We start from the raw sequence: 19,337 nt of genomic DNA, 5'->3' as shown, positions 1-19,337 counted from the left end.
CAGGACCTAAGCCTGGCGGTTGCCCCATGCAGAGAGCTTAGACCCACGACCAGCTCCCCCACCCCCACCCTGCAGCTGCATCCTGGGAGGTGGGCACTCTTAATGCCCTGTGACAGTCATTCATTCCACGGCCCCTCAGGGAGCTCACCTTCTACGAGAGGGCACAGAGGCTCTGGCCCTGGCAAACTGGGATTCAAGCCCAGGTGTGAGGCCTAGTCCTCTGCCATCTGGGCCACAGCACACCATCTCCCAACAACCAAGAGATTCTCTTCGTCCCAGCCTCATCAGCCCCCAGGGGATGGGACAGGGCAGGCACCAGGCAACAAGGCCCAAAGAGACCTCATAACTTGCTCAAGGTGGCTGAGCCTGTCCCCTGGAGGACAGACCCAGCAGGCAGGCCTGTCCAGGCGTGGGGACTGCAAAGAACAAGAATTCCATTCACACGGAGCCTCCCAGCAGCCCCATATGGGGTGCGCCAGTCTCAGAGAGGGGAGGGACATTAGGTTTCATCCAAAGAAAGCATTTCCATGACTCAAAATATCTGCAAAGAGGGGTCCCAGCCCTCCCCCTCCTAATGTCTAGCCCAGGGCTGGGCACACAGTAGGGCTTCAAGGCCTACGTGGGGATGACAGGGAATCACATTTAGGTGTCGGCACACTCCATGCTGGGTCATGAGAGAGAAATAAGCCACCCCAGAGTGATGGCTGGGTTCGTTCATTCACCTGCTCTTCGGTCAACAAACATTTACTGAGCAGTGGCTGTGTGCCAGGCACGGTTTAGGTGCTGGGGTTGCCTCCATGAACAAAACAAACAGAAAACTCTGCTGCTGTGAAGCAAGCTAAGGCGGAGCCCAGCGTGGGGGCACGGGGGGTGCTGGTCGGCAGGACACTGCTTCCTGCCATTCCTCCAGGGGCACCGCACAGAACAGTTTACAAAGCACTCCCACCATCGCGTTCCCATTAATGCGCCTTCACCCCCAACACAGGCCTTTCCTCTCCTAGTCCCCGGGACGGTGTCAGCCCTGAACACAGCCCAGGCTGGGAGAGTGGGGGGCTTACACCCTTGGGTGACTTAATGTGACCACTGGCCCATCCTGCCCAAGATCCACCACTTCTGCCCTCTCAGCTCTCCCTGGATCCATCTGGTCCCGAGTGGGATTGCCCACTGGGCTCCAAGGACCTGGAGGATGAGGGCCCCTGGGGAGGGGGCTCTGGCCTGCCGCCCACAGGCTGCTTCCCTGGCTCCTGGCGCCAGGACGTGGGCCTGGACTGCAAGGGATCCCCCGAGGGGACCGAGGCCCGGGCCTGGACTGTCTACTACTACAGCCTCCTGCAGAGCTGTCTGCAGCAAGCTGGCCTTCCGGAGACCCAGGACCGCAGCCAGGCGCCCCGCACAGGTGCCCAAGGGCTCCCTGGAGGGGGGCACCCCTGGGGGCAGGGAGGGGCCCCCAGCCCAGTCTGCTTCCTCGTCCATGTCAAGGTCAGCCCCTTCCCCCAGGCTCTGGTTCGGTCTGAAGGCAGGAAAGGCACAGCTAGTTGGCCTAGGGTAGGCAAACATTGTTTGCAAGGGCATCTGGCACCAGTGAGGTCAAGGATTGGGCTCTCTGCCCTCACCCCCTCCCCAAAAAGACCCAGCCCTGGGATTGGGAAACTGTTGTGTGGCACTGAAGCTTCTAGAGAAAGGTCTTGGGAGCTGCGGCAGAGGCAGCTCAGCAGCTGAGACCCCCGCAGACTCCTCCCCTTCTGCCCCTCCCACGCCTGTTGTATATACAGATTTTGTGTGGACAGAGGGTTCGCAGGTAGAATACCTGAGAACCACAGACTCGGTCCCATTGTACAAACTGGGAAACAGGGGCTCGGAGGAACACTGACTCCTCCGAGGTGACACAGAAAGTCAGAGGTCAGGCTAGAACCCAGGTCTCCAGTCACCCAGGCTGCGGCACTTCTGGAACAACTGGCGGGCACGTCCACTCCCTGTCTGTCCCCTGTCTCGTCCGATTCCTGGGAAAACTCTGGGGGCCCAGGGTGAGGCCATGGGTGTGGAGGTGGTGGAAGGTGGGCAGAGAGACAACAAGGGCGCCCCTGGTGAGCTGGGCCATGTTCTCTTTCCCGAGGCTGTCCTGGGGCGGAGGTGACCTTGTGCGTTCTGGGCTCCCCCAGCACCTTTCTGCCTGTGCTGCTGGAGGGTGGGGTCCAGAGCCCGGGTGAGTGTGTGCTCAAGTTTCCCCATCCCCTTCTACAGAAAGGGCAGCCCTGCCCTGGCCCAGCTACATCCCAAAATACCCGCCAACCCTGGCAACTGCCTGCATTCCACTGGAGCAGCTGCCATGCCGAGTGGGGTTGGGTTCTGGGATCAGCTGCCCCCACTCCGCTACCCAGGGGCCCGGGCATGGGCCATCAAGCCTTCCCTGGCCAGCCACTTGCCTTCTTTGCCCACAGGAAACATGCTCCTTTGCCTGTCCCCTGCTTGGTTGATGAAGGTGCCAGCACCTGGGCAGCCGGGTGAGGCAGCCCTGCTGGTCTCCAAGGCTGTGAGCTTCCACCCTGGGGGCCTGACATTCCTGGATGACTTTGTCCCCCCACGCCGTGCCACCTACTTTCTGGCAGGCCTGGGTCTGGGGCCCAGCCGGGGCCGAGAGGCAGCAGAGCTCGCCCGTGACCTGACCTGCCCCACAGGAGCTTCGGCTGAGCTGGCCCGGCTGCTGGAGGACCGGCTGCTGACAAGGCAGTTGCTGGCCCAGCAGGGTGGTGTGGCTGTGCCAGCGACCCTGGCATTCACTTACAAGCCGCCAGGGCTGCTGCGCGGAGGGGATTCCAGCCCAGGGCTACGGCTGGTGGAGCTGAGTGGCAAAGAGGGCCAAGAGACGCTGGTGAGAGAGGAAGTGGAGGCTTTTCTGCGCTCCGAGGCCCTGGGTGATGTCCTGCAGGTAACAGGCTCTTGTCCACCCCGAGGTCTGTACAGATGCCAGCAGGATGGGACCCAGGCACGGCTACCAAGTCTGGCTGGGAAGGTGTCCCTACCTCTTAGCCCTGCCACTGCCCCATCTCTAGGGCAATCCCCTGCCCTTCTGCCTCAGTTTACTCACCGGCTCCTGTGGTGGAAGCGCCCCACCCTGCAGGACCTGCGGTGGCGTCCAGGAGGCCTCTTTCCGCTCCTTGCTGCAGGTGGCTGTGAAGCTCAGTGGCTGGCGCTGGCGGGGGCGGCAGGCATTGCATCTGCACCCACGGGCAGAGCTGGGTGCAGTGGTGAACACAGTGCTGGCACTGCTGGAGAAGCTGGAGGAGGAGGAGAGTGTCCTGGTGGAGGCTGTGTACCCACCTGTCCAGCTGCCCTGCTCAGGTGAGAGTCACCTGGGCTGGCCAAGGGTGGGAGCTTGGTGTGGTCTTCTGGCCACTCTGTGCTGGCCTTAGACCTCCTTGTCTTCCCCCAGATGGTCCTTCACCTGGCCCTGGCCTGGCCGTGCGAATCTGTGCTGTGGTGTGTCGGACACAGGGTGATAGGCCACTGCTGAGCAAGGTGAGTGTGGCCCAGGCCCAGGTTGTGACCCTGCCTGCCACACCCCAGTCCATTCCCAGTGGTTTGCCAAGGGCCCCTGAGCCGTCTCTGGGCAGAGAGGACAAAATCCTTAGAGGGATCGAAGTTGCCTCTGGGGAAACTACTGGGTCTGACCCGTCTTCACTTTCCTGCAACCCTTCCAGAACCCCTCCCACACCAAGAGCCCCTGCCCCTGTGCTCAGCCCCACGCTGGGTAGTACCAGGGCCCAGGGGGCTGAATTGTCTTTCCAGAGGGTCTTGCCCACCTAGAGGTTGACCCAGGGCTTCCTGATAAACCTCTAGTGCCTGGAGCCCTTCAGGAGGGGCCTCTAAGCTGGGGAGTTCAGGAAGGCTTTTAGGGACCCTACTGGGTACCCAGCTCTAGGCTACACTGAGAGGGAGAGATTCGACCCTGCCCTCAGGGAGCTCCAGTGGGGTAGGGGAGACGGGAGATGCTAGGACGGGGCACACCAGGGTGGCCCAGGCCCTCAGGGCTGCAGGAGCCATCCTGGAGCGGGACGCCAGCTGGGCCTGGAAGCCTGGGTAGAATCCCTGGAGGGGTCTGGGGACCAGATGGGGAGTGGCAGGTATAGCTTGTGTGCAATTTAAGACATGCTGGAGGACGGGGCTTCTTGAATGTCCAGTGAGGGGTCTGGTCTGAATCTTGGCACAAGGGGGTGGGGGTGTGCATGGGGGGCAGGAGTGTGTGGGCCTCCCTCTGAGCCGCCCCCTGCCCAGGTGGTGTGCGGCGTGGGCCGCGGAGACCGGCCTCTACGGCACCACAACTCCCTGCCGAGGACGCTGGAGGTGGCGCTGGCCCAGTGCGGCCTGGGCGAGGAGGCGCAGGTGGCGGCCGTGCGGCAGCGCGTTAAGGCGGCGGCCGAGGCCGCGCTGACTGCCATGCTGGCTCTGGAGGCCGGCCTGAGTGCCGAGCAGCGCGGCGGGCGCCGGGCGCACACGGACTTCCTGGGTGAGTGACGGCGGCCGGGACGGGGGCCAGGGCCCGGAGCCGAAGGCCAGGGGCAGGAGGGCGGGGTCTGCCCACGCTGAGCTCGCGTTCCCCGCCGGGCGCAGGCGTGGATTTCGCGCTGACAGCGGCCGGCGGCATGCTGACCCCCGTGGCCCTGGAGCTGAACGGCGGCCTGTGCCTGGAGGCGTGTGGCGCGCTCGAGGGGCTGTGGGCCGCGCCGCGGCTGGGGCCGGCAGCCGCCGAGGCGGCGGCCGCGCCGCTGGTGGAGACCATGCTACGGCGGTCGGCGCGCTGCCTCATGGAGGGCAAGCAGCTGCTGGTGGTCGGCGCGGGCGGCGTCAGCAAGAAGTTCGTGTGGGAAGCGGCGCGCGACTACGGGCTCCAGGTGGGCGGGGCTGAGCCCCAGGTCCTGGCCCGAGCGGTGGAGGCGGGACTCTGGGGCGGGGCCTGGAGCAAAGGGGCGCTCTTGGGGCGGGACCCCCCGCTCTAGGGGCGGTGCTTGGGCGGGGCATCCTGGCCCGGTACACGGAAGCCTGGGCGTAGGGGCGGGGTCCGCCGTCCTGAGAGGGTGAGGAGACTACGCTAGTTCTGTGCCTGCCTGGAGTGAGAGGCCATGGGGAGAGGCAAGGAGTCCTCCGCAGAAAGAGGAGAGGAGCCCGGGTAGATGGGCTGGAGGAGGGACAGCGTTAGCGCCAGAGCGGGGGCCTTGAATGCCAGGCTAAGGAGCCTGGCTCTGTCCTGGGGAAAGGGCGGGCCCTTTGAGGTTGAATTCCTGACACTTGGCACACAGGACCCGCAGAGGGTGCTGGGGAGCCGCATACAGATCCTGAATCCAGTTCATAGCAGGCAGGTAGACTTTTATTTTGAGACAGGGTCTCACTCTGTTGACCAGACTGGAGTGCGGTGGTGCGATCACACCTCGACTTCCTGGGCTCAAGCAATCCTCCCACCTCAGCCCCGCTAATTTTTTTTATTTTTTATTTTATTTTATTTTTAATACCGAGTCTCACTCTGTCTCCCAGGCTGGAGTGGAATGGCACAATCTTGGCTCACTGCAACCTCCGCCTCCTGGGTTCAAGTGATTCTCGTGCCTCAGCCTCCTGAGTAACTAGGGTTACAGGCGTGCACCACCATGCCCAGCTAATTTTTGTATTTTTAGTAGAGACAGAGTTTCACCATGTTGGCCAGGCTAGTCTCGAACTCCTGATCTCAAGTGATCTGCCCGCCTTGGCCTCCCAAAGATCTGGGATTATAGGCGTGAGGCACCGCGCCCGGCCTGCCCGGCTAATTTCAGCATGAGCCACCGTGCCCAGCCTGCCCGGCTAATTTTAAAATTTTTTTTTTTTTTTTTTTTGAGACAGAGTCTCGCTGTGTCCCCCAGGCTGGAGTGCAGTGGCGCGATCTCGGCTCACTGCAAGCTTCGCCTCCTGGGTTCACACCATTCTCCTGCCTCAGCCTCCTGAGTAGCTGGGACTACAGGCGCCCACTACCGCGCCTGGCTAATTTTTTGTATTTTTAGTAGAGATGGGGTTTCACCGTGGTCTCGATCTCCTGACCTTGTGATCCGCCCGCCTTGGCCTCCCAAAGTGCTGGAATTACAGGCGTGAGCCACCGCGCCCGGCCAATTTTTAAAATGTTTAGTAGAGACCGTATCTCACTCTGTTGTGCAGGGTGGTCTTGAACTCCTGAGCTTAAGCGATCCTCCTGCTTTGGCCTCCCGAAGTGCTGGGATTACAGGTGTGAGCCACCGCACCCGGCCAAGTAGACATTCTTATCCCCATTGAACAGATAAGCAAACAGGCTGTCTCAAGCTGGCCCTAATCTAGCAAAGTGGCTTCCTCTCCCCTCTCCCACCATGCAGCACCCCCTGGGGACACCACCTCTGTGTTCCCTGCCTTGCTCAGTGTTTTCTCCACTTGGAATGCCATACCACTGCTGAGGCTGTGTTACTTTGCAGAGAGCCGCCCTCCCACTCTCTTCAGTGGCTGCCTCTGCCCTGGGTTCCCCCAGCAGGCAGTAAGCTTTAGGGGCACGGGGCCCCACTGGATTCCTCCCAGTGTCAGAGCACTTGGGGTGAATGATGACCAAACCACTTGTCCCCAGCCCCAGCCCTGGTAGTTTCTCTGCAAGCCCCGGCCAGTGAGGCTGCCTGTGGGAAAGAGTCTGCCGTGCTCTCTCACACCCTCCTCTCTGTGCTGCAGCCCCTCCCACCCAGATCATGCCTTTTCCTCCTGCAGCCACCTGGCTGACTCTTATTCTTCAGCTCCCAGCTTAGGCATTGCCTCGTCTAGGATGCCTTCCCTCCCCTCCAGCCTGTATTAGATGTTGCACTTCTGCCTCTTCCATTTATTCAGTCAATCCTCAACACATATTTATTGAGCACCTAGTGTTTGTGCACTCGTATCCCCCGAAGACCTGGGCCATCCTAGGCCCCATCCTATCCCCCTAGCACCCAGTACTGGCTGACCTGGATATGCCCCGCCCTGTGGCTTCTGCAGCTGCACCTCGTGGAGTCAGACCCCAACCACTTTGCATCCCAGTTGGTACAGACCTTCATCCACTTTGACATGACCGAGCACCGGAGGGATGAGGAGAATGCACGGCTGCTGGCAGAGTTGGTGCGGGCTCGCGGCCTAAAGCTAGATGGCTGCTTCTCCTACTGGGACGACTGCCTGGTGCTCACAGCCCTGCTCTGCCAGGAGCTGGGTCTGCCCTGCAGCCCCCCAGCTGCCATGCGCCTGGCCAAGAAGAAAAGCCTCACCCAGTTGCACCTGTTGCGCCACCATGGCCCACCCTGGCCTGCGCCCTCCCTCCATGCTGTGCCCTGCTGCCCACTGGAGAGCGAGGCTGATGTGGAGAGGGCCGTGCACCAGGTACCCCTGCCGGGTGTCATGAAGCTGGAGTTTGGGGCAGGTGCAGTGGGCGTGCGGCTGGTAGAGGATGCGCCACAGTGCCATGAGCACTTTTCCCGGATTACCCGAGACTTGCAGGGCGAGGCCGACCACCCGGGCATTGGGCTGGGCTGGGGCAATGCCATGCTGCTGATGGAGTTTGTGGAGGGCACCGAGCACGATGTGGACCTGGTGGTGTTTGGTGGGCGGCTGCTGGCTGCCTTTGTCTCCGACAATGGCCCTACGAGGCTGCCTGGCTTCACTGAGACGGCGGCCTGCATGCCCACCGGGCTGGCATCAGAGCAGGAGGCACAGATGGTGCAGGCAGCCTTCCGCTGTTGCCTGGGCTGCGGGCTGCTCGATGGGGTCTTCAACGTGGAGCTCAAGCTGACCGGGGCTGGGCCTCGGCTTATCGAGATCAACCCCCGCATGGGTGGCTTCTACCTGCGTGATTGGATCCTGGAGCTCTATGGCGTGGACCTGCTGCTGGCTGCTGTTATGGTGGCCTGCGGCCTGCGTCCTGCCCTGCCCACCCGCCCACGTGCTCGTGGCCACCTGGTGGGTGTCATGTGCCTTGTGTCCCAGCACCTGCAGGCCCTGAGTTCCACTGCCAGCCGTGAGACCCTGCAGGCCCTGCACGACCGTGGCCTGCTACGCCTCAATCTGCTGGAGGAGGCCCTGGTGCCTGGGGAGTACGAGGAGCCCTACTGCAGTGTGGCCTGTGCCGGGTCCAGTCCCACCGAGGCCCGCCTCCGCCTGCTGGGCCTCTGCCAGGGCCTGGGCATTGACGGGCCCAGCTACCCTGTTGCTCACTTCCTGTCTCACTTCAAATAGCACTGGGGCCAGGGGCAGGGAAGCAGTGCTGGGAGTAGGGACTGTGGTACCCTCTACTCCCTGGAGCTCTTCCTGCCTCTCTCCACATCGCCATGCCCCAGCCCCAGCCTGGCCTGCTGCAACGCCTAGGTCTGTTTCAGAGCAGCAGGGCAATTTTGACACCAAGGCATCCTGGACTCAAGGGCCTCTTGCCCTCCCAAACGCCCCAGTCCAGCCCAGAGCTTCCCCAGCATTCTAGACTTGGAGAAGTGACAATGACTGCACACACACACACCCCTCTGTCGCCAGCTCCCCAGGTGGGAGTGAGCCCAAACCCAGCCCCTCCTGTCCACCCCTCCAGGTCTCACTCTCTTCCTGCCACCTACAAGAGGAGAGGACCTGGCTGGGCCCCAAGCCTTGGACAAATCCTAGAAAAACCTGAGACTAGAACCCTTGTCTTTCTCTTACCCAAATTCTAGGATAGCTCTAGAGCCTGCTAAAAACTTGGCGGCATCCAACCTGCCTCATTCGGCCTGAGCAGTAGAGGCAGGTGGACTGTGGACAGAAGCAATCCTCTTTCCGCTCACCCCGGGCAGACACTACTGCCTGCGTTCCCCCGATGAAAGGAAACAGGCTGAGAGAGGAAAAATGACTGCTCCAGCATTATACCACCGTGGAGGGTGGGTCACAGGACATGATGCAGGGTCCAGGTTTCTGTTTTGATCAAGTCTTACACGCCCATTCAGCTTCTAGGCCCCCCTCACCTCCCTGCCCTCATTCACGAGTGGCCCTGAGACATGTGAATGCCTCCCTCCTATGCATCACAAACCTTCTCCACGAAGCTTTGGTGCTTTGGCCTCCGGCACACCTGACTAGCATTGGCAAAGGAGTCTACATTCTCTTCCTCATTCAGGGAAGATGCTTTAAGAACTCCTGCGTCTGTGCAGCACAGGAACTGGAGACAGCTCCCCAAGCATCCCTCCCCAAATAAAGGCTTATGTACTAGTGAAGTGTCTAGATAGGTTCTCTTGACTGGACAACTCCTCCCAGGATCAGCTAGATAGGGGGTGGGGAAGGGGATTCAAGGGGATTGGGGATACTTGTAGCATCTGGAGCTAAGGGAAAACCACCCCACTGGCCTGGTGTCTGGGTTGCCCTGGGTTGCCAGGGGCCTGCCCTATACCCACATCAAGACCTGAACCTGAGGATCTCCTTTGGTAGAATTACAACCAAAGGGCCACATCCAACCAGATAACCCTCTGTGTGCCTGGAGACCCTTGAATTCTGTCCACCTCAGTTCATACCCAACCTCCCCTATGCAAACAGAATGCACACCTAGACAGCTTCCAACAATCAGAACTCACACCCAAGGCCTGGTCTGGCCCAAATTCACTTCCACACATCCCCATCCAACAATAATCCATACCCAATCTTTTTTTTTTTTTTTTTTTTTTTTTTTGAGACAGAGTTTCACTCTTGTTGCCCAGGCTGGGTGGAGTGCAGTGGCACAGTCACGGCTCACTGCAACCTCTGCCTCCAGGTTCAAGTGATTCTCCTGCCTCAGCCTCCCAAGTAGCTGGGATTACAGGCGCCCACCACCAGACCCGGCTAATTTTTGGTTTTTTAGTAGAGATGGGGTTTCATCATGTTGGCCAGACTAGTCTCGAATTCCTGACCTCAAGTGATCCACCCACCTCGACCTCCCAAAGTGCTGGGATTGCAGGTGTGAACCACTGCGCCCCGCCAAATCCATACCCAATCTAAAGTCACAGACCACGTGTCGCAGACCAGATTTACTGTGTTGAGTGTGTTCTTTCTTTCTTTTTCTCTTTTCTTTTCTTTTCTTTTCGACGGAGTCTTACTCTGTTGCCCAGGCTGTAGTGCAGTGGCGTGATCTTGGCTCACTGCAACCTCTGCCTCCCAGGTTCAAGCGATTCTCCTGACTCAGCCTCCCAAGTAGCTGGGATTATAGGCATGTACCACCACGCCTGGCTAATTTTTGTATATGTGGTAGAGACGAGTTTCACCATGTTGGTCAGGCTGGTCTCGAACTCCTGACCTCAAGTGATCTGCCCGCCTCAGCCTCCCAAAGTGCTGGGATTGCAGGCATGAGCGACTCTGCCTGGCCTGTGTTCATTCTGTCAGCAGAGTTTTTGTTTTTTGCTGGGTGCAGTGGCTCATGCTTGTAATCACAGCACTTCAGGAGGCCAAGGTAGGAGGATCACTTGAGTCCAGGAGTTCAAGACCAGCCTCCTGGGCAACAAAACAAGACCTCCTCTCTAAAAAAGAAAGAAAAAAAAAAAAAGAAAGAAAGAAAGGAAAAGAAAACAGAAAAAAAAAATTAGCCGGGTGTTTGGTTGTGATGGCATGTGCCTATCGTTCCAGCTACTTGGGATTGGAGGTGGGAGAATCACTGGAGCCCAAGAAGTCAAGGCTGCAATAAGCCATGATCTTGCCACTGCACTTCAGCCTGGGTGACAGCATAAGATCCTGTCTGAAAAACTAAACAAAAGAAAAAAACAGTAAAGTTTTGGGTTTTTTTGTTTTTTTTTTTTTAGTTTTTTTTTTTTTTTTTAAGACGAAGTTTCGCTCTTGTTGTCCAGGCTGGAATACAATGGCGTGATGTTGGCTCACTGCAACCTCCGCTGCCAGGTTCAAGCAATTCACCTGCCTCAGCCTTCCTGAGTAGCTGGGATTACAGGCATGCGCCACCATGCCCGGCTAATTTTGTGTTTTTAGTGGAGGCACAGTTCTCCATGTTGGTCAAGCTGGTCCGAGCCACCGCGCCTGGCCAAGTTTTGGGGTTTTATTTGTTTTGAGACTTGGTCTCACTCTGTCGCCCAGGCTGGAGTGCAATGGCGCGATCTTGGCTCACTGCAACCTCCGCTGCCCGAGTTCAAGCGATTCTCCCACCTCAGCCTCCTCGGTAGCTGGGAGTACAGGTGCGTGCCACCACGCCTGTCTAATTTTTGTATTTATAGTAGAGGCAGAGTTTCATCAACTCTTGGCCTCAAGTGATCCACCCACCTCGGCCTCCCAAAGTGTTGAGATTACAGGTGTGAGCCACCGCCTCTGACCTTTTTGTTTTTTTGAGACAGGATCTCACTCTGTCACCAAGCCTGGAATGCGGTGGCACCATCATAGCTCACTGTAACCTTGAACTCCTGGCCTCAAGTGATCCTCCCTACTTGGCTTCCCAAAGTGTTACGATTACAGGAGTGAGGCATCGTGTCCGGCCTCAACAACGTTTTTTGAAGTGTCTATTCTGTACCAGGTGCCTAAATGTGCTTAACCTGACGAGGGAGTAAACGCCAACAAAATATTTACAGGTGTATCACTGACCCCCAAACCCTATTTAAGGCGGGAACCTGGCAACATAACCTGGCAGTGAGCTGGCCACTCAGTAAATGCTCCGATCTGCAGGGTCCTCGAGCCAGAGGCACTTTGAGGAGACCCTGATGCCACTGTCTCCCTTTCAGGAGCGAACGGAAAGCAAGGCGACCTGCCTTTCATCACGCAGCCGGCCTGGCAGTACCCGGCTCCAACAGGGCTGGGGATTGTATTTACATTCACACCTGCATACACTTCCGACCCTGCCCCATCCAAACTCAAAACTCTCCGTAGAACCAAAACTGGCTCCCAGAGAGCCGTGCTGGGAAGACCAAGGGTCCTGCCGAGAGGATTCCGCGGGCTGAAGGCTGGGCGCCTCGCCACTCTAGGACTACAATTCCCGAGAGGCCTTGCGACGGACGCCATCTTTGTTCCCCACCAGGCTAAGCGATTTTGCGGAGGGGGAGTAAGACTTGCGTCATCGGCGCGCGCGGCCGCCGTCGCGGAGAGATGATGTTTAGGTCCGGGACTGTCAGTCGGTGCGCGGCCGGGTACGGGCCGAGGGGCCCGCGGGGCCGGCGCCTCCATGGCGGCCGTGTTTGATTTGGATTTGGAGACGGAGGAAGGCAGCGAGGGCGAGGGCGAGGGCGAGCCAGAGCTCAGCTCCGCGGTGAGTGCCCCGCCCTGGCGCTACTGGATCTTGGAGCCGATCCTGTCACCCAGCCGAGGCCGGAGCAGCGGCTCCGCACGCCCGGAGCGGGCTCCGACCCTTTGCAGACCCAGATCCGTCTCAGATCCCGGCCTCACCCCGACCTCTCTTCCAGAACCCCAGCCTTTTCCCCCGATTCTCCTTTTCCTGCCCTCGGCTTCTTCCCAGTTCTTGCACATCCCATGCCAGCTGCCATGCCTGACACCCTTCTCTCCTGGGCCAACCAGTCCAACCTGAGCGGGAGCGGGGAGGTATCCTGGCACCTTCCGTGGCTCTTACCCCTCGGTTTCTCACAGGACGTGTGTCCCTTTGCCGAGTTGAGGGCAGCTGGCCTGGAGTGAGTGAGGGTCGTGTTGGGGGAGAGGGGAATGGAGTGGGGAAGGGGAACTGGGGAGCACTAGAGCCTTGTCCTCATTAACTCCTTGTGTCTGTAGGCCTGTGGGACACTATGAAGAGGTGGAGCTGACTGAGACCAGCGTGAACCTCTGCCCAGAGCGCATCGGGCCCCACTGCTTTGAGCTGCTGCGTGTGCTGGGCAAGGGGGGCTATGGCAAGGTAGGGGCGGGCGCACCCTCCTCCTGCCTCCCAGCCTCCATCTGCAGGCAGCAAAGCGTTCTCAAAACAAAGTAGACTTGTGAATCAGCAGGGCTTCTAAGGGGATTCAGAGCCAGAAACATAAAGGAGGGAAGGCCAAATCCTCTCCAATCGGACTTGAAATCTTCACTGCCCCACCCTTGGCAGGGCCTAGGCCTCCTGGTCCCAAAGCCAGAGCTTAGGGTGGGACTTCTTGAAGATAGGATGTGGAGAGGGAAGTTGATCCTGTCCCCCCTGCCCTACAGGTGTTCCAGGTGCGAAAGGTGCAAGGCACCAACTTGGGCAAAATATATGCCATGAAAGTCCTAAGGAAGGTGAGTCACTTGTTCAGCCAACGAATACTGTGTGACTGCCATTCCCAATGTGCTGTACCAGGCTTTGGGAAGACAGCAGGGAACACAGTGGAGGAGGGGCCCTGTCTTTGGCATTTACTTGTTTATTGTCTGTTGTGATGTGTATTGTCTTGCAGTAATTCTCAATGGGAGCAATTTTGACTCCCAGCAGACATTTGACAACATGTCTGTACACTGTTTTTTTTTTCCCTTGTTTTGAGAAGGAGTTTCGCCCTATCACCCAGGTTGGAGTGCAGTGGTGTGATCTTGGCTCACTGCCACCTCCGCCTCCCAGGTTCAAGTGATTCTTGTGCCTCAGCCTCTGGAGTAGCTGAGATTACAGGTGCCTGCCACCACACCCAGCTAATTTTTGTATTTTTTGTACAGGCGGGGTTTCACCAGGCTGGTCTCTAACTCCTAATCTCAGGTGATCCACCCGCCTTGGCCTCCAAAGTGCTGGGAGCTGGGATCACAGGCATGAGCCATCGCGCCTAGCCATTTTTTTTTTCTTTTGGGATGGAGTCTCGCTTTGTTGCCCAGACTGAAGTACAGTGGTGCACTCTCTGCTCACTGCAACCTCTGCCTCCCGGGTTCAAGGAATTATCTTACCTCAGCCTCCTGAGTAGCTGGGATTATAGGCGTGTGCCGCCACACCTGGCTAATCTTTGTATTTTTATTTATTTACTTATTTATTTTGAGACGGAGTCTCACTCTGTCTCCCAGGCTGGAGTGCAGTGGTGCGATCTCGGCTCACTGCAACCTCCACCTCCCAGGTTGAAGTGATTCTCCTGCCTCAGCCTCCCGAGTAGCTGGGATTACAAGCATGAACCACCATGCCTGGCTAATTTTTTTTGTATTTTTAGTAGAGATGGGTTTTTGCCATGTTGGCCAGGCTGGTCTTGAACTCCTAACCTCAGGTGATCCACCCAGCTCGGCCTCCCAAAGTGCTGGGATTATAGCCATGAACCACTGTGCCTGGCCTAGTTTTTGTACTTTTTAGTGGAGACGGGGTTTCACCATGTTGGTCAGTCTGGTCTTGAACTCCTGACCTCAGGTGATTCGCCTGCCTCAGCCTGCCAAAGTGCTGGGATTACAGGTGTGATCCACTGTGCCTGGCATGGACACATTTTTGATTGTCAAGGCGAGAGAGGAGAGTTACTGGCACCCGGGGGGTGGAGGCCAGGGATGCTGCTGAACGTCCCACGGTGCACAGGGCAGCCTCCCACAACAAAGAATGACCTGGTCCCAGGTGTCAGTAGTGCCCAGGTTGAGAAACCCTGTGTTAGAGGATAAACCCATCCCTGGAAATGATGATGGCTGACAGCAGCAGAATTATGGAGAAATACAATGGAGTGACAGAGCATGGCAGCAGGTAACAGATGGATGGTCTGAGGAGCTCTGGATGCCCCCAGTTTTTTTCTTTTGAGACGGAATCTCGCTCTGTTGCCCAGGCTGGAGTGCAGTGACCGGATCTCAGCTCACTGCAACCTCCACCTCCCAGGTTGAAGTGATTCTCCTGCCTCAGCCTCCCGAGTAGCTGGGATTACAAGCATGAACCACCATGCCTGGCTAATTTTTTTTGTATTTTTAGTAGAGATGGGTTTTTGCCATGTTGGCCAGGCTGGTCTTGAACTCCTAACCTCAGGTGATCCACCCAGCTCGGCCTCCCAAAGTGCTGGGATTACGGCCTTGAGCCACTGCGCCCAGCCTTTTTTTTTTTTTTTTTTTTTGGGATAGTCTCAACCACATCAAACTGACTGACTTTGGACTCTGCAAGGAATCGATCCATGAGGGCACCGTCACTCACACCCAGGCTGGAGTGCAGTGGCGGGATCTCAGCTCACTGCAACCTCTGTCCCTGGGTTCAAGCAATTCTCCTGCCTCAGCCTCCTTGGTAGCTGGGATTACAGGCGTGTACCATCGTACCCAGCTAATTTTTCTATTTTTAGTAGAGACGGGGTTTTGCCATGTTGGCCAGACTGGTCTCAAACTCCTGACTTCAGGTGATCCACCTGCCTGGGCCTCCCAGAGTGCTGGGATTACAGGTGTGAGCCACTGCGCCCAGCCTGGATGCCCTAGTTTCTAACCAATTCCTGTATCTCCAGGCCAAAATTGTGCGCAACGCCAAGGACACAGCACACACACGGGCTGAGCGGAACATTCTGGAGTCTGTGAAGCACCCCTTTATTGTGGAACTGGCCTATGCCTTCCAGACTGGTGGCAAACTCTACCTCATCCTTGAGTGCCTCAGTGGTATGAGTGCGGGCCCAGGCAGGGGTGTGTGGCGGGGGCAGGGAGCCAGCATAGGAAGCTCTGGGGGGAAGCTCTTGAGAGATGAGTCTGTGGGGGTTGGCTAGGGGCCCCCACTCTGTCCTACCCATCCACCCATCTATCCGTGCATCTGTCCCATCATTCATTCATTCATTCAGCAAACGTCTGTCCAGCACCTACTGTGTCCCTCACATGTGTTGGGGGTGGATGGGCATGGTGGGAATTTGGGTAGAAGTCCAGAGGATGGTTGTCTCTTCCTACTCCCCTCCCTGTTTTGTTCTTCTCTCCTGTGTGCCCTGCATCCTGTCAAGTCCCCAGTCCAACTGGTTCATTCACTGTAGCGTCCTACTCTATCAGTCTACTCTCAGGGGCCTGGTGGGTTGGTCAGAGCACTTTTCTAAGTGGGCTGAGGCCTCCTGCTCACCTGCTTTCTAGTGTCTCCTCCTCGGACTGCTGAGGTCATAGAGCCTGGGGCTGCTCCCGGACCTTCTATTCAGTCCTGTGGCTTGCTGCCCAGATCAAGCCTCACCCCTAGGCCAGCTGACCCTTGCTGGCTGTGAGCAGTCTTGGCCTGCCTTTCCCTCGTTTGGGCCAGATGAACCCTGCGAGCTTCTGCCTCCATGCTCTACATTCGCTCTGTTCATCTCAGCATCCCCTTAAAGTCCCAGCAAACCGCACTTTCTCTGTTCTGTTGTGTTGGGATTCACTCTGTCTTCCCCGTCTCCTCTGCGAGATCTTTTGGGCTAAGCTCTTGGAGCTGTGGCCTGGGCCTGGCGTATTAGAGCTGTTGTGTACGTGTCTGTCTCCCCAGTAGACTGAGCGTCCTGAGGGCAGTGGCTGGGTCTCTTCATCCTGTCCCCAGCTTCACCCAGCACAGGGCCAGGCACCGAGTAGGCGTCGGTAGATGTTTGCTGAATTGAATTGAATCCCCACGGCAGCTCTGTGAGGCAGGTAGGGCAGGAATTATGAGCCCCGCTTTCCCCAAGAAGAAATAGACTCAGAAAGTGTAAAGGGACTTGGACCCAGCATGTGGCTGCTGATGTGTTTGTGTGGCAGGTGGCGAGCTCTTCACGCATCTGGAGCGAGAGGGCATCTTCCTGGAAGATACAGCCTGGTGGGTGTTACTCCTCCACTTTCCTGAGGCCGCCGGGTCCCTGCCCTACTCCCGCCTTCACCCTGTCTTGTTTCTGCAGCTTCTACCTGGCCGAGATCACGCTGGCCTTGGGCCATCTCCACTCCCAGGGCATCATCTACCGGGACCTCAAGCCCGAGAACATCATGCTCAGCAGCCAGGGTGCGCCTGTGTGTGCGGGCAGCTGCAGGCGGGGTCTGCGGTCTGTGGGGAGGCCGAGGAGCTCTGTGGGTGGGGTGGGGCCCTGGTCATGCCTCTCTACACTCTTCCTCAGGCCACATCAAACTGACTGACTTTGGACTCTGCAAGGAGTCGATCCATGAGGGCGCTGTCACTCACACCTTCTGCGGCACCATTGAGTACATGTAAGTGGCACCTGGCTGGCCCAGGGGTCGGGAGGACAGCCCGAAGGGGCATGGCCTGACTGACAGTTCCACCTGGACCCCAGGGCCCCTGAGATTCTGGTGCGCAGTGGCCACAACCGGGCTGTGGACTGGTGGAGCCTGGGGGCCCTGATGTACGACATGCTCACTGGATCGGCAAGTCCAGCCTCCTGGGAGGAGGAGGGGCAGGGGCAGGGGTGGGAGGAGCCCCCCTACTGGGGCAAGGGCAGGGCCTGGTGGGAGGCCCACAAGGCTCCTCTCACCTTCCTCCTCCTCCAGCCCCCCTTCACTGCAGAGAACCGGAAGAAAACCATGGATAAGATCATCAAGGGCAAGCTGGCGCTGCCCCCCTACCTCACCCCAGATGCCCGGGACCTTGTCAAAAAGGTGGGACTCCTTTCTCTCTTCTCTGGGGCCCTGCCAGCCACTCAGCACGTGTTCTTGAGTCTCTCTGGGCTATGGGGAGGCCAGGGCCACCCTGCCCTGTGCAGTTTGCCTCTGGGAGTAAAAGGAGCCCCTCCCTTGAAGTCCGGGATTCAGCCCAGGTCTCAGCTCTGTCACAGACCAGCTGCTGCCCTAGCCCAGACCTTAGGCTGAGTCCTAACTGGGGACGTGCTTGTGATGAGCTGGCCACACTTCCATCAAAGGCGAACATCAGAGGTGTTAGAGGGAGGCCGGGCAGCCACATGGGGAGTTGGTGCCTCACCAAAGCGCCCTGGGGCAATGCCAGGGCCCAGGAGCCTCTGCAAAGCCTTTGTGGAGAAGGTGGCTCCATTGACCAAAACTTGAAAGTCCCCAGGGTATCCACAGGTGGGAACCACACCCAAAGGCATTCTCTCCCATGTCACCTGACCCCCACTCCGGCTAGCCCTGGGACGTGGGGACACAGGAACAGTACTGCCCAGGCCCTCACCCTCTCTCCTGGTCCCACAGTTTCTGAAACGGAATCCCAGCCAGAGGATTGGGGGTGGTCCAGGGGATGCTGCTGATGTGCAGGTGGGTTTGGGGCCACCACCAGGGGTAGGGCTGAGTCTCCAAGGGTGCCAGGAATGGGGGTAGGGCCCCAGGGCAGAGGGAGTAACCAAGGGGGCAAGCAGGGTGAGCTGTTAGTGGGTTCGGGGCATTCTCTACCCACAGAGGCATCCCTTTTTCCGGCACATGAATTGGGGCGACCTTCTGGCCCGGCGTGTGGACCCCCCTTTCAGGCCCTGTCTGGTGAGCAGCAGGCCCGGTGGCCGGTGGCCGGTGGTGGGTGGCAAGTGGAGAACCTGCATCTTGGTGCCCTGACCCCTCCCCTCTCTGGTCGGCCCACAGCAGTCGGAGGAGGACGTGAGCCAGTTTGATACCCGCTTCACACGTCAGACGCCGGTGGACAGTCCCGATGACACGGCCCTCAGTGAGAGTGCCAACCAGGCCTTCCTGGTGAGTGCGGGGGCCTGGGGACTGTGGGACCAGGGCAGGGATGGTGGCTAAGGATGGAAGTTACTGAGTGTCGCATGGCCCTGCCTCCGACCCCAGGGCTTCACGTACGTGGCGCCGTCTGTCCTGGACAGCATCAAGGAGGGCTTCTCCTTCCAGCCCAAGCTGCGCTCACCTAGGCGCCTCAACAGTAGCCCCCGGGCCCCCATCAGGTACTGAGGGATGTGGGGATGTGTGGCTGGGATAGGGACACCTTGGGTGCCTTGGCCGCGTCTGTCAGCCAGTGTTGGCTTAGGTTGCTGTGTCTACGATGGGGACCTCAGTCCCTACCCCCCTTGCGGTCAGGCTGCCTAGGTGGGAGTTTGTGGAGCCCACGGCCTGTGTGCTTGGGCAGGTGGGAAAGTCTGCCTTCCTTGATCGAGTGCTGGGAGGCCCTGGCAGGGCCTAGGAGGCTCTTACTCTGCCTTGGTTTCCCCTGCAGCCCCTTCAAGTTCTCCCCCTTTGAGGGGTTTCGGCCCAGCCCCAGCCTGCCGGAGCCCATGGAGCCACCTCTACCTCCACTCCTGCCACCGCCGCCGCCACTGCCACCCTCAATCACCGCCCCTCTCCCCATCCGTCCCCCCTCAGGGACCAAGAAGTCCAAGAGGGGCCGTGGGCGTCCAGGACGCTAGGAAGCTGAGTGGGGTTGAGGGCAGCCCTTGAGCCCTATCCCTGCGGCTGTGAGGGCAGCAGGTCCCTGGGCCAGTGTCAGAGACCTGGGGGTGTGTCTGGGAGTGGGGTGTGAGTGCGTGCGAAAGTGTGTGCCTGCTGGGGCAGCTGTGCCCCTGAATCATGGGCATGGAGGGCTCCAGGCTACGACTGCTGGGGCCAGAGCGCTGCTGCCCACCATGCCCTGCGCTCAGCTAGCTGCTCCCGTGGAAGATTAAAGGGCTGAATCATGGCGCTGACCTGACTCTCTG

General features: G+C 58.7%; 2 protein-coding genes across 7 annotated transcripts in view; both read left to right on the top strand.

Annotated features, from left to right (window-relative positions):
* Positions 1-1,125: 1,125 nt before the first annotated feature.
* Positions 1,126-9,218, top strand: CARNS1 (carnosine synthase 1). Its single transcript, XM_050756833.1, has 8 exons — positions 1,126-1,396; positions 2,114-2,203; positions 2,439-2,926; positions 3,165-3,339; positions 3,431-3,516; positions 4,273-4,504; positions 4,609-4,889; positions 7,003-9,218. The coding sequence occupies exons 3-8, from the start codon at positions 2,444-2,446 to the stop codon at positions 8,227-8,229; spliced, it is 2,484 nt and encodes an 827-aa protein (XP_050612790.1). The 5' UTR covers positions 1,126-1,396; positions 2,114-2,203; positions 2,439-2,443; the 3' UTR covers positions 8,230-9,218.
* LOC126935360 (glutathione S-transferase P) overlaps positions 1,419-19,337 on the top strand; it is a 175,241-nt gene continuing 157,322 nt past the window's right edge. The window contains exons 1-15 of one of the 6 annotated variants that reach the window (XM_050756663.1): positions 12,012-12,208; positions 12,544-12,584; positions 12,682-12,802; positions 13,087-13,155; positions 15,279-15,426; positions 16,501-16,558; positions 16,638-16,738; positions 16,851-16,941; positions 17,025-17,115; positions 17,239-17,346; positions 17,893-17,955; positions 18,097-18,174; positions 18,274-18,381; positions 18,478-18,590; positions 18,860-19,058. In XM_050756663.1, coding sequence (XP_050612620.1) covers positions 12,125-12,208; positions 12,544-12,584; positions 12,682-12,802; positions 13,087-13,155; positions 15,279-15,426; positions 16,501-16,558; positions 16,638-16,738; positions 16,851-16,941; positions 17,025-17,115; positions 17,239-17,346; positions 17,893-17,955; positions 18,097-18,174; positions 18,274-18,381; positions 18,478-18,590; positions 18,860-19,049 — 1,464 coding nt within the window. In that variant the 5' untranslated portion in view covers positions 12,012-12,124 and the 3' untranslated portion in view covers positions 19,050-19,058. Of the gene's footprint in view, positions 1,423-4,227; positions 4,232-12,011; positions 12,209-12,543; positions 12,585-12,681; positions 12,803-13,086; positions 13,156-15,278; positions 15,427-16,500; positions 16,559-16,637; positions 16,739-16,850; positions 16,942-17,024; positions 17,347-17,892; positions 17,956-18,096; positions 18,175-18,273; positions 18,382-18,477; positions 18,591-18,859; positions 19,059-19,337 lie in introns of those variants that run through there. The other 5 variants (XM_050756664.1, XM_050756662.1, XM_050756661.1 and 2 more) reach the window with 5 other exon arrangements.

This window comes from Macaca thibetana, chromosome 14 (assembly GCF_024542745.1).
Source record: "Macaca thibetana thibetana isolate TM-01 chromosome 14, ASM2454274v1, whole genome shotgun sequence".
Taxonomy (NCBI): Eukaryota; Metazoa; Chordata; class Mammalia; order Primates; family Cercopithecidae; genus Macaca; species Macaca thibetana.
Note: the sequence above shows the minus strand (reverse complement) of the source record. Positions and strands in the feature narration are given on the sequence as shown.